This window comes from Mustelus asterias, chromosome 9 (assembly GCF_964213995.1).
Source record: "Mustelus asterias chromosome 9, sMusAst1.hap1.1, whole genome shotgun sequence".
NCBI lineage: Eukaryota > Metazoa > Chordata > Chondrichthyes > Carcharhiniformes > Triakidae > Mustelus > Mustelus asterias.
The window spans coordinates 39715870-39728042 of NC_135809.1; the positions used below are offsets into that span (position 1 = coordinate 39715870).

The 12173-nt window shown below is 42.0% G+C and overlaps 1 protein-coding gene across 1 annotated transcript in view; it reads right to left on the bottom strand.

The window, feature by feature from the left end:
* Nucleotides 1-12173, bottom strand: part of LOC144498638 (voltage-dependent L-type calcium channel subunit alpha-1C-like) — a 1025631-nt gene that overhangs the window by 66476 nt on the left and 946982 nt on the right. The window contains exons 38-40 of the mRNA XM_078220060.1: nt 5426-5528; nt 4573-4674; nt 1617-1744 (exon numbers count right to left, since the gene is read on the bottom strand). Of these exons, the coding sequence (XP_078076186.1) occupies nt 1617-1744; nt 4573-4674; nt 5426-5528 (333 nt within the window). The remainder of the gene's footprint in view (nt 1-1616; nt 1745-4572; nt 4675-5425; nt 5529-12173) is intronic.

A 12173-nucleotide genomic window follows, 5' to 3' on the forward strand; every position in this document is an offset into this window, starting at 1 on the left:
GACAAACTCCTGCAGAATTGTGTCAGACCCAAACTTCAATTCCTGAAGCAAAAACTGCCATACTATGAACCTGTAATTTTTTTTACACCTGGAAATACACTTCACAAAATTCTGAGTAAAGTAAAAATATTGCTTTCTTCTGTACCTCCATGCAACTTCATACTTGTGCTATTTGCCAGTTCAAGGTTTCATTACATATTCAAGACCATTTGGGGCCAGATTTCTGCAGAATTAAGAGGATTCTGAAGACCTCTAAAAATGGTTGGTGAAAGTTCCACCCCCAATTCCAGCAGATACAAGTTTTGACTGGGTGAGATTCACACAGGAGAGAAAGCTGATCTCAGCAAAGCATTTGAAACAAACACCATTTTGACATTTGAAAGGCCTTAATGTGCAGAGTGGCAGTCATGAATTGATGGAGTAGATGTAAGTTATCTTAAAGGGTGTACAGTGTCAATATAGCTGTCACGATCTGCAGTTTTTGAAATCCTCCACTCTTGAAATAAACAGACTGTGGCTGTCACTGAGAGATAAAAAAAACCCTCTGTTGGACTACTTTGATTGACAGGCTGTGCTGCAGGTTAGAAAAAAACAGTAGCATCCTGTTGTACACTTTCAAATGAAATTTTTGTTGACATTTCCCCAAGGGTTATTATTGTAGCCTTTGAATGCCCAGGCTGCATTTCAAAGGCTACAGTTATTGCTGCAGTGGGATCTGGTCTCACAGTTTGATTGACAGTTTAAAAAGGCTACTTTGATGTGGAATATGAATAGAAATGTATTTGTTTTTATAAGAGATTAATCACTTGAGGAGATTTAAAAGCTTCGAATGAGTTCTTTGTGAGAGTTTTTTTTCACCATCAAATATGTAGAAATGAGAAATCTATTAGATCATTAAAAGTTTATTTCTTTTTTCATCTCCATCCAGCTCCTGAGAACTGCCCATGGTGGACACTGGTAGTAACTGTGAAGTTGAAATGAGGGTAGAAGGGGCCACAAGGATAGATAGGGGGTATGAGGTGGCATTGAGTTGGCACTGGGGGGATGAGGAACCTTGGGGGATAGGAAGGTGCGTGTGGTAAAGAAGTGTGAGGGTTGAGAGCCAGAAGGCCTGAACAGTTTCTGAAACAACCAGGATGAAGTCCTAGAGAGCTGAGGAGCTTCTAACCAACTCACCTTGGCACTTGGCTGCCCACACGGCTGCATACACTCTGCTTCCTGGGTCAGAGGGCCTAACTTCATCCTGAACCTGCAACTCCGGAGTACTAATTATGCTACTCAGGGTACTTTCTACCAAGGGTGGTCCAGGAGTCAGGAAACTTCCTGACCTGAGCTACGCTCTTTGTTTCTTTGCTCTAGTAGAGGACAAAATTTAAGTCGAACATTTTTTGCATTAAAATGCTGAAAGGATAACTAAAGCAATTAAGAAAATAACTAAAAGATGAGACAAATGCCGGAATTTTCCAGCCATCCCGTAGTGGGTTTTTCCACAGTGGAGGTAGATCACCATTGGCCATCTTCTCATCCCATGACATCTACGATGGAAATTTAGTGTATTCAAAGCACTTTTCAGAAAAAGTATAATATTTAAATTAAGAAAGATTTCTCAAATATACCTGTAGAGAGAGTGCATTTTTCGGAGCAGCTTTCCCAACAATGCCTTGTTCTTTGCGCTTCTTGAATTTTCTGAAATAATCCTGGATTAGGAAGGTGGCGTAAAACTTCCCCACAGTAACTTCATCATCTGGAATATAAAGATGTTATATACTATATTGCAGTTACATTAAATGTAGTAAATCAGCCTCACCAACCCTCCAAGTCAATGATGGAGATTAAGGTAAATGACCATGCAGAAAACTGCCTGTTCGACTGCGGGAGCACAGAGTTTTATACACCCTCGCACAGTGCGTCAATATGCCCTTCCCGTGCGACCCTGGAGACAGACAATCTCCTTGGCTTCGGATTCTCACTCGGTGGAGGTCCTTGGGTGCTGTTTGGTGACGCTGACGGTACAGGGCACAGTCTACGAGCGTTTTCGGCTCCTCGTGCTGCCGCGACTCTGTGCAGCTGTACTGCTGGGGTTAGATTTCCTCACCCATCATAGGAGTGTCATAAGCAACACTATGTATCTTCATGCATCTTTACCATAGGAGTGCAGCAACTTTGTTCTGAATTAGGAAGTATGGAACATTAACAAACATTTCAAATAGAATTCCATGATGACCTTGGTTCGAGAGACCAGGATGTAGAATCGGTTTAGGTAGAGATGAGGAACAGTTGGGGAAAGAAGTCACTAGTGGGAGTGGTCTACAAGCCCCTAACAGTAACCACAACGTAGGACAAAGTATAAAAAAGAAACATTGGGGGCTTGTGATAAATGGACGGTAAAAACCATTGGTGATTTTACTTTAAAAATAAACTGGCAAAATTAAATTCACAGTAGCAGCCTGGATGAAGAGCTCAGAGAATAATTTTGAGATAGTTTCTTAGAGCAGCACATTCTGGAATCAACTAGGGAGCAGGCAATATTAGATTTGGTATTGTGGATTGTGACAGGATTGATTAACGACCTAATCGTCAGGTAGCAGCAACCACAATATGATTGAATTTTACATCTAGTTTGAAAAGGAGATGAGTAGGTCTAAAACTAGTATTTTAAACTTAAATAAGGGCAACTATGTGTGCATGGAAGCTAAGCTTTCTGAAATGACCTGGGATATGAGGCTTGAGGATAGATCAATACTCAGAATAAGTAAATTCCTACTATAAAGAAAAATTCTAAGGGGCAGACCTGTCATCCGTGGTTAACTAAAAAAAGTTAAGGAAAGTACCAAACTTAAGGAAAAAACATACAACTGCACAATGATGAGAAGCAGGTCAGATGATTAATCAGACTAAAGAGAGAGGCAGAGCATGGCTAAAAGATTAATCAGGAAAAAGAAATTGGATTATGAGAGGAAGCTAGGTAGAAATGTATACATGGGTAGTAAGAGTTTCTATTGGTATTAAAAAGGAGTGTAGCATAAAATGTGTGTTGGTCCTCCAGAGAATGACAATGGGGAGTTCATAGTAGATAATAAGGAAATGGCAGATGAAATGAACAAATATTTTGCTTTTGTCTTCACAACATGGTTAGGTGCTATTTATGCACAACGTCATTGGGACTGTCAAGCTATCAAAGAATTGTCCAGCTGTCAAGGGACTGTTAAAGAATTTTCAGCTGTCAAAGTTGCCCATTCTGTCCAGGAAGTCACAAAGTTATCCAGGAAGTATCAAAACTGTCAAGGAACTGTCTAAGAATACTAGGTGAGCTGCCATGGAGGAGTAAGGGAAAAGGGTGGTGGATGTGAGGCAAGGGTTGACATTAGTTGGCACTAAATTTGTAGAGAGGTATGTGGGCAATGGGCAGAGGGACATGGGTTTGCATATGCGGGGTAATGGGTGGGCAGATTGGAGGGAATGGGTTAGCATAGGGAGTGTGAGGAGCCATGAAGTGTGGGGAGCACATGGATTGGCATAGGTCTGTATGGATGGCGTATAGGACGGGGTTAAGGGCTGGAGTGATGGTTTTCATTTGACTATTATTCTTCATTTGTTTAAATACAGTGCTGAAGCACAGGGGCACACCATGTTCCCAGCCTCTCGACTCTGCAACCTGACCCAGGGATGACAATCTGGGCCTCAGCAGAAATAAATCACCGAAATTTGTTGCCTGGCTCTCTAAATAGCCATAGTACAGATCCCTACTTGCAGATGGATATTTGATCTTTGGTGAGAGACAAATGAATGGAGCTCCATGATCTACATTTGGAAAATGGGTGTCACATTAGCCAGTAAAGCTCTGCAATATCATGACACCATCACTTCAGCTGTTTCCAACACATATGTGCCTTTCTCTATGGAAGGCTGTAGTAACATTTTGGAAATGTTCAGCTTCTATAGGCTTCATCAGCATTACTGATCAGAATTTTGCACCCAAAATGTCAGCATTCTTGAAACTTGGATTAAAGCATACCTGAGAGATCCTGTTGTGTTAACCATAAAGAACATAACCATAAATTCAATACAGGAAAGTGTGAGGTGGTACACTTTGGTTAGGAAGAGTGAAGAGAGGCAATAGAAGCTAAAAGGGTAAAGGTTTCTAGTCGGTCGCATGAATAGAGTACCTAGGGGTGTTTGTGTACAACTTTTTGAAAGCAGCATAACAGGTTAATGAGGTAGCTAATAATTGTACGGTACCTTGGGCTTTATAAATAGCAGAATAAAGTACAAAAGACAGAATTATGCTAGCCCTATATTGGCCTGAGTTGGAGCATTACATCCAATTCTAGGCACCGTTATTTAGGAAAGACATGAAGGCTTCGGAGAAGGAACTGAAGTAATATAATGGAATGGTTCCAGGGATGAGGAATTACAGTTACATGGATAAAATGGAGAAGTCTTTCATCTATCAACTATCTGAAGTGTTCCCTGCTATAACATCATGCTTTATCATATGGTCGGTTAATTATATGTAATTGTGAGATAGCAATTTCCATTTTTCAAACTGTTCCATATCTGGAGGGGGCTCACCTCCTGCTGGTGGCACAACTTGATCCAACAACTTCATACTTGTACGTTTCCAGATTTTCTTGATAATAGCTCGAAGCTCTTCATTTGCTTGTTCCAAATTCCCTGTTGAGATAGGACATTGAATTTCAGACATCGGCTATGTAACTTAAGGGCAGAATCCAACTCAATTCATCAAACAATTCCCCCTTACCTGTAACGTTTAAATGGGGGTAGTGATAGTGGGGGAGATTTTCTGCTCATGCCCATTCGTGGAGATCAGTAGTGATCAGCGACGGGTTTTCACTGCACCCATGGGTTGGAGAATTCCGGGAGCAGGGAGAATCCGGCTTGATTAGACAAAGCATATTTAAATGAATATTTAAATAGCTAATCTGGCTCCCTCCCTTGCAGGGCAGGAACCAGATTACGTACGGGTGGAGAGAATCTCAAAAGGGTTTCCGTTGGTCCTAAAGATGTTGGGCCCCTCCCCCATGATTCTCTGACCTTGCGCAGCCTCAGTTCTGTGCATGAACATGCAGGGCTGGAAAATCTCCCCCTCTGATTAACTCAGAGTTTAATTAGTTTTTGGAGGATTCTGGGAGCTGTGGAATTGCCAATCAGAAGTACAAACTTCCTAGACAATTCCCAGAGTCCTTGAGTTGGGACTTCTGAGGAGCTCTGTAACACATCCTCTGCAGTACATCGGTCTGCGACTATTCTGAGACCAGAAAATCTTATTTTGTTTCCTTCAAAATAACCATGTTTGAAATCAATGTCCTAAAATAAGCATCTAATCAACATATCAACATTAAAGGCTATCATAACTTACTGATCTTAAAATAGACAAATTGGTAAATATTGTAGAATATTGTACCTTCAGTTTTGATCCTTAATGCAGTTCGAACCAAAGCAAAGAGAGTTGCATTGAACATGACTGTGCCATCACTGTTTAAAGGCATATTCATGGATACCAAGCGCTGCATGAAAGAAAAAAATAAGATGGCTGACTGAAATGCCATAAAGGTGATTCCAGATTTTACAGCAGTGATTTATTAAAGTTATGCTAATAAACTAAATTTATACTCAATGGAAAATCAAAAGTTAAGAGCTAGCATAAACCAGATTTAAAAATAGTGAAGAAGATTAATAATTTATTCAAACTAACGATAAGAAAACCAGAATAAAAAAAAACTTAAGCAGTTATGATTATATGAAGTAGGTTCTTCGTTTAGACTTAATTATATAAATTTTCCTGTTATTGTATTCGGGCACATAGGGTAGCTTGGGCAGAGCACTTAGGAGCAAATCAAACAGCAGGAAACGCAATGACCGTGAAGGAACAGCAACATAGTTCCAAGTCAGGATAGGGTGTGGCTTGGAGGGGAACTTGCAGGTGGTGGTTCTCCTATGCATCTGCTGCCCTTGTCCTTCCAGGTGGTAGAGGTGGTAGGTTTGGAAGGTGCTGTTGAAGGAGCCTTTGAGTTGCTGCAGTGCATCTTGTAGATGGTACAGACTGCTGCCACTGTGCATTGATGGTGGATGAAGTGAATGTTGAAGGAGGTGGATGGGGTGTTAATCAAAAGAGCTGTTTTGTCCTGAATTGTCTTCAGATTAATGAGTGTTGTTGGAGATGCACTCATCCAGATAAATAGAGAGTATTCCATCACACTCCTCACTTGTGCCTTGCAGATGCTGCTCAGGCTTTGGGGAGCCAGGAGGTAAATTACTCTCTGCAGAACTCCCAGCCTCTGACCTGCTCTTGTAGCCACAGTATTTATATGGCTGGTCCAGTTAAGCCTCTGGTAAATTATTAGCCCTGGGATGTTGATAGTGGGGGATTCTATGATGGTAATGACATTGAATGTCAAGGGGAGATAGTTAGATTCTCTCTTGTTGGTGATGATTATTTGTGTGGCGTAAATGTTACTTGCCACATGTTAGCTCAAGCCTGAAAATTGTCCGGGTGTTGTTGCATTTGGACACAGACTGCTTCAGTATTTGAGGAATTGCGAGTGGTGCTGAAAATTGTGCAATCATCAGTGAACATCCCCGCTTCGAACCTGATGATGGAGGCAAGATCAGGGATGAAGCAGCTGAAAATGGTAGAAAGTATCCTGAGTGGCATGATTATTACTCTGGAGTTGCAGGTTCAGGATGAAGTCAGGCCCGCTGACCTTGGAAGCAGAGTGTATGCAGCCATGTGGGTGGGCAAGTGCCAAGGTGAGTTGGTTAGAAGGTCCTCCTCAGTTCTCTGGGAACTTAAGAGGGAAATTAGACGAGCAAGAAGGGGTCATGAGAAGGCCTTGGCAGACAAGATAAAAGAAAACCCCAAGGCATTCTACAAGTATGTTAAGAGCAAGAGGATAAGATGTGAAGGAGTAGGACCTATCAAATGTGAAAGTGAGAAAGTCTGTATAGAACTGGTAGAAATGGCAGTGGTACTCAATGAATACTTTGCTTCAGTATTCACAGTGGAACAGGATCTTGGTAGTTGTAGTGCAGACTTGCAGTGGACTGAGAAGATTGAGCATGTGGACATTAGGAAAGAGGATGTGTTGGAGCTTTTGAAAAGCATCAAGTTAGATAAATCGCCGGGACCGGATGGGATGTACCCCAGGTTACTGTGGGAGGCGAGGGAAGAGATTGCTGAGCCTATGGCGATGACCTTTGCGTCATCAATGGAGACGGAAGAGGTTCCAGAGGATTGGAGGATTGCGGATGTGGTTCCGTTATTCAAGAAAGGGAGAAGAGATAGCCCGGGAAATTATAGACCGGTGAGTCTAACCTCAGTGGTTGGTAAATTGATGGAGAAGATCCTGAGAGGCAGGATTTATGAACATCTGGAGAGGAATAGTATGATCAGGAATAGTATGATCAGAAATAGCCAGCACTGCTTTGTCCAAGGCAGATCATGCCTTACGAGCCTAATTGAATTTTTTGAAGATGTAACTAGACACATAGACGAGGGAAGAGCGGTAGATGTAGTTTATATGGATTCCAGCAAGGCGTTTGATAAGGTGCCCCATGCAAGGCTCATTGAGAAAGTGAAGGAGCTTGGGATACCAGGGGACATTGCTTTGTGGATTCAGAACTAGCTTGCCCACATTAGGCAAAGAGTGGTTGTAGATGGGTCTTTTTCAGCATGGAGATCGGTCACCAGTGGAGTGCCCAGGGATCTGTTCTGGAACCCTTCCTCTTTGTGATTTTTATAAATGACCTGGATGAGAAAGTGGAAGGATGGATTGGCAAGTTTGCTGATGACACAAAGGTTGGTGGGGTTGTGGATAGTGTAGAGGGATGTCAGCAATTGCAACGAGACATAGATAAGATGCAAGACTGGGCGGAGAAGTGGCAGATGGACTTCAACCCAGATAAGTGTGTGGTGGTTCATTTTGGCAGGTCGAATAGGATGAAAGAATATAGTATTAAGGGTAAGATGCTTGGCAGTGTGGAAGATCAGAAGGATCTTGGGGTCCGGGTTCATAGGACGCTCAAAGCAGCGTCGCAGGTAGAGGCTGTGGTTAAGAAGGCGTATGGAATACTGGCCTTCATCAATAGAGGAATTGAATTTAGAAATCGGGAGATAATGCTGCAGCTGTATAGGACCCTGGTCAGACCCCACCTGGAGTACTGTGCCCAGTTCTGGTCGCCTCATTACAGAAAGGATGTGGAAGCCATAGAAAGGGTGCAGAGGAGATTTACAAGGATGTTGCCTGGATTAGGTGGCATGCCTTATGAGGATAGGTTGAGAGAGCTAGGTCTTTTCTCCTTGGAGATGCGAAGGATGAGAGGTGACCTGATAGAGGTGTATAAGATGTTGAGGGGTATTGATAGAGTGAATTCTCAGAGGCTTTTACCCAGGGCTGAAATGGTTTGCCACAAGAGGTCACAGGTTCAGGGTGCTGGGGAGTAGGTACAGAGGAGATGGTAGGGGTAAGTTTTTCACTCAGTGGGTGGTGGGTGCTTGGAATCGGCTGCCGGTAGTGGTGGTGGAGGTGGATTTGATAGGGTCTTTTAAGAGACTTTTGGATAAGTTCATGGAAGTTAGTAAGATAGAGGGTAGTAGGTAGGGACATGTTCCGCGCAACTTGTGAGCCTAAGGGCCTGTTTGTGCTGTAGCTTTTCTGTGTTCTGTGTTCTGACTTCATCCCAGTTGTTTCAGAAACTGTTCAGGCTCTCATTCCTCACACCTTTTTACCATCCCCACCCAGAAGAAGTCAAAATAGCAACAAGCATGTCACAGATGTGTCAAAATGGGCCATTCAGTGAGTGAATGCTGGAGCAAGGAAGGTCAATGCAAGAATTGTTGCAAAATGGGTCACATTGAAAAAGCTTGTTGGGCTTGACCAGCTTTCCCTGAGAAGAATATTCAGAAGAAGAATCTGGGTGCCTTTAAGAAGAAGTTGCAGTCTACAAAAATAATTCACAACATGGAAGAGAAGAATTATGATTGTGAAGAGAATGTCCAGAAATATGATGAAGTGCTCCAACTGAACATCTGATCCATACAGCGTGAATCAGGGTGATTCTGAAGTTAGGTAGACAATCAATTAGGATGGAGGTTGATACTGGTGCTGCTGTATCTTTTATTCTTGAGAATACATACTAACAAAAGCTGAAGCATTTTCCTTTCAAACCAGCTGATGTGATTTTAAGGACATACACAGAAGAGATCATGCTGTTAAAGGTTACATCACAATCAATGTAGAGTTAAATGGACAAACAGCAGAGTTGAATGGACGAACAGCAGAGTTGAATGGACGAACAGCAGGGTTGAATGGACAAACAGTAGAGTTGAATGGACATACAGCAGAGTTGCCTCTCCATTTGGTCTGTGGTAATCTTCTTGCTCTATTTGGGAGATCATGGCTGGAGAAGATTAAGCTTAACTGGAGTGCTGTCAACAGATTGGTTGATGTTAAAACAGACCTCCAGCACCTTCTGGATAAATACAAGTTGCGTTCGAAAAGACACTTAGGTCAATGAAGGGAGTTCAAGTGAAACTCCAGATAAAGTCTAATAACCCCAAAAAGTCTCAAAGCAAGAATGATGCCATATGCAATTTGTCCCAAAATTGAAGAAGAATTAGTACAACTTACTAGCACTGGTGTGTTAGAGCTGGTTACAATCGGTAACTGATGGCTACCCCCATCATATTTGTGATGAAAACAGATGGTGCATTTTGTAATTATGCTGATTTTAAAACAACCATGAATCCAATGTGGTGTGCGGATCAATATCTGCTTCCTTTAATTGAAGATTTGTTTACTGGGTTATCAGATGCACAGAAATTCAGCAAGATCGATCTTTTACAAGCATATTTACAGATGAATGTAGCCTCTGAATCTCAACCATTGTTTACCATCATGACTCATAAAAGTCTTTTTCCTTATAAAAGTTTGCTTTTTGGAATAACATCCATACCAGCTCTATTCCAAAGATTTTATTAGATTTTAAATGGTCTCCTTGGTGTACAATGTTACTTGCATGATATTCTAATTACAGGGTCCAGTGAAAAAGAACACATGAATAATTTAGAAGCAACATTGAAACATTCAAGCAAATGGTCTGTGTATCAAGAAGGAAAGGTGTGGCTTTTTCCAAACATCAGTTCAGTATTTGGTCATGTTATTGATCGTAAAGGCCTACATAAAGCATCTAAAAAGACGAAAGATATTTTAGAAGCACTAGGTCCAACAAATGTGATGCAATTGAAGTCCTTTCCAGGATTAGTAAACTATTATGGCAAATTTGTTCCTAATTTAGCTATATATTGAGCCATTGCATAATTTATTATGTGTGAAACAGTCATGAGACTGGACAACAAAATGTGAGAAAGCATACAAGGATGTCCAAGATGCTTCCCAGAAGTCTGAAATGTTGGTTCATTTTAATCTGAAGCTACAATTACTACTTGCTTGCGACATTTCACCTTATAGAGTGTGGGCAGTAGTTTGAAGGTGGTTGCAAATGTTTCAGACTTGACTTTTGCACTGATGTGTTGGGCTCCCCCATCCTTTAGAATGGGGATATTTGTGGAGCCTCCGTCTCTAGTGAGCTGATTAATTGACCACCACCATTCACAACGGAGTGTGGCATGACTGCAAAGTTTATATCTGATCCGTTGGTTGTGTGATCACTTAGCGCTGTCGATCACTTAGCGCTGTCAATCACATGCTGTTTTTTCTATTTCCCATGCAAGTTGTCCTGTGTTGCTACTTCACCAAGTTGACACCTCATCTTTAGGCATGCCAGGTACTCCTCCTGGCATGTCCTCCTACACTCTTCATTGAACCAGGGTTGAATGCTGGCATGATGGTAATGGTAGTGTGGGGTATATGCTGGGCCATGAGTTTATCGATTGCATTTGTATATAATTCTGTTGCTGCCTGATGGTCCACAGTGCCACATAGATGCCCAGTTTTGTATTTCTAGATCTGTTCAAAATCTATCCCATTTAGCATGGTAGTAGTGCCACACAACACAATGAAGGATACCCCATTGTGAAGATGGAACTTTGTCTCCACATGGACTGTGTATGATGACTCCTACCAATACTTCATGGACTGATGCACCCGTGACTGATTGATTGGTGAGGATGAGGCCGAGTAGGTTTTTCCCTCTTGTTGGTTCCTTCACCACCTGCTGAAACGCAAACTAGCAGCTTTGCCCTTAAGCTAGCTTGGTCAGTAGTGATGCTACCAAGCCATTCTTGATGATAGACATTGAAATACATTCTGTGCCCTTGCCACATCAGTGCTTCCATCAAATGGTGTTCAAAATGGAGGAGGACTGATTCATTAGCTGAGGGGGGGGGGGGGGGCATTAGGTAGTAATCAGCTCATGTTTGATTTGATACAAAAAGGCATCTTGGGGTCCAGAACCTAGTTGAGGATCCCCAGGGCAACTTTGTCCTTATTGTAGACCACTTGCCACCACCTCTGGTGGAGGACATCCCCAGGGATGGTGATGGTGGTTCTGGGGCATTATCTGTGAGGTGCACACTGAGGTATTCAAGAGCATGGGCCTTATACTAAACATCCATAAGACAAAGATAAAAGCAAATTACGGCAGGTGCTGGAATCTGAAACAAAACAGAAAATGCTGGAAAATCTCATTTGATCTGACAGCATCTGTGGAGAGAGAACAGTTTTGAGTCTGGACGACCCTTTGTCAGAGCTGAAGACAACAGAAAATAGGATGGATAAAAGCAAATTACTGCGGATGCTGGAATCTGAAACCCAAAATAGAAAATGCTGGAAAATCTCAGCAGGTCTGGCAGCATCTGTAAGGAGAGAGAAGAGTTGATGTTTCGAGTTCAAATGACCCTTTGTCAAAGCTGAAATAAGAAATTTTTTTAAAAATAGGATGGGATTTGTATTGTTCTAGTGAGGAGGAGTGTGGTGCAGTGGGGACTGGATAGAGAGCCAACAGTTGGTGGAGAGAGTGACAAAGATATCATAGACAAAAAGATAAAGTGGATGTAAATGGTAAATGGTGCTGATCATGACTAAGAAGTATGCTGATAGTGGCCATTAAGAGATCAGAATGTGTAAATGGCAGAACAAAGGTAAGCAGCATGTCAAAGGACAACCTGAGACAAGTAACATATGGCCCTAGTG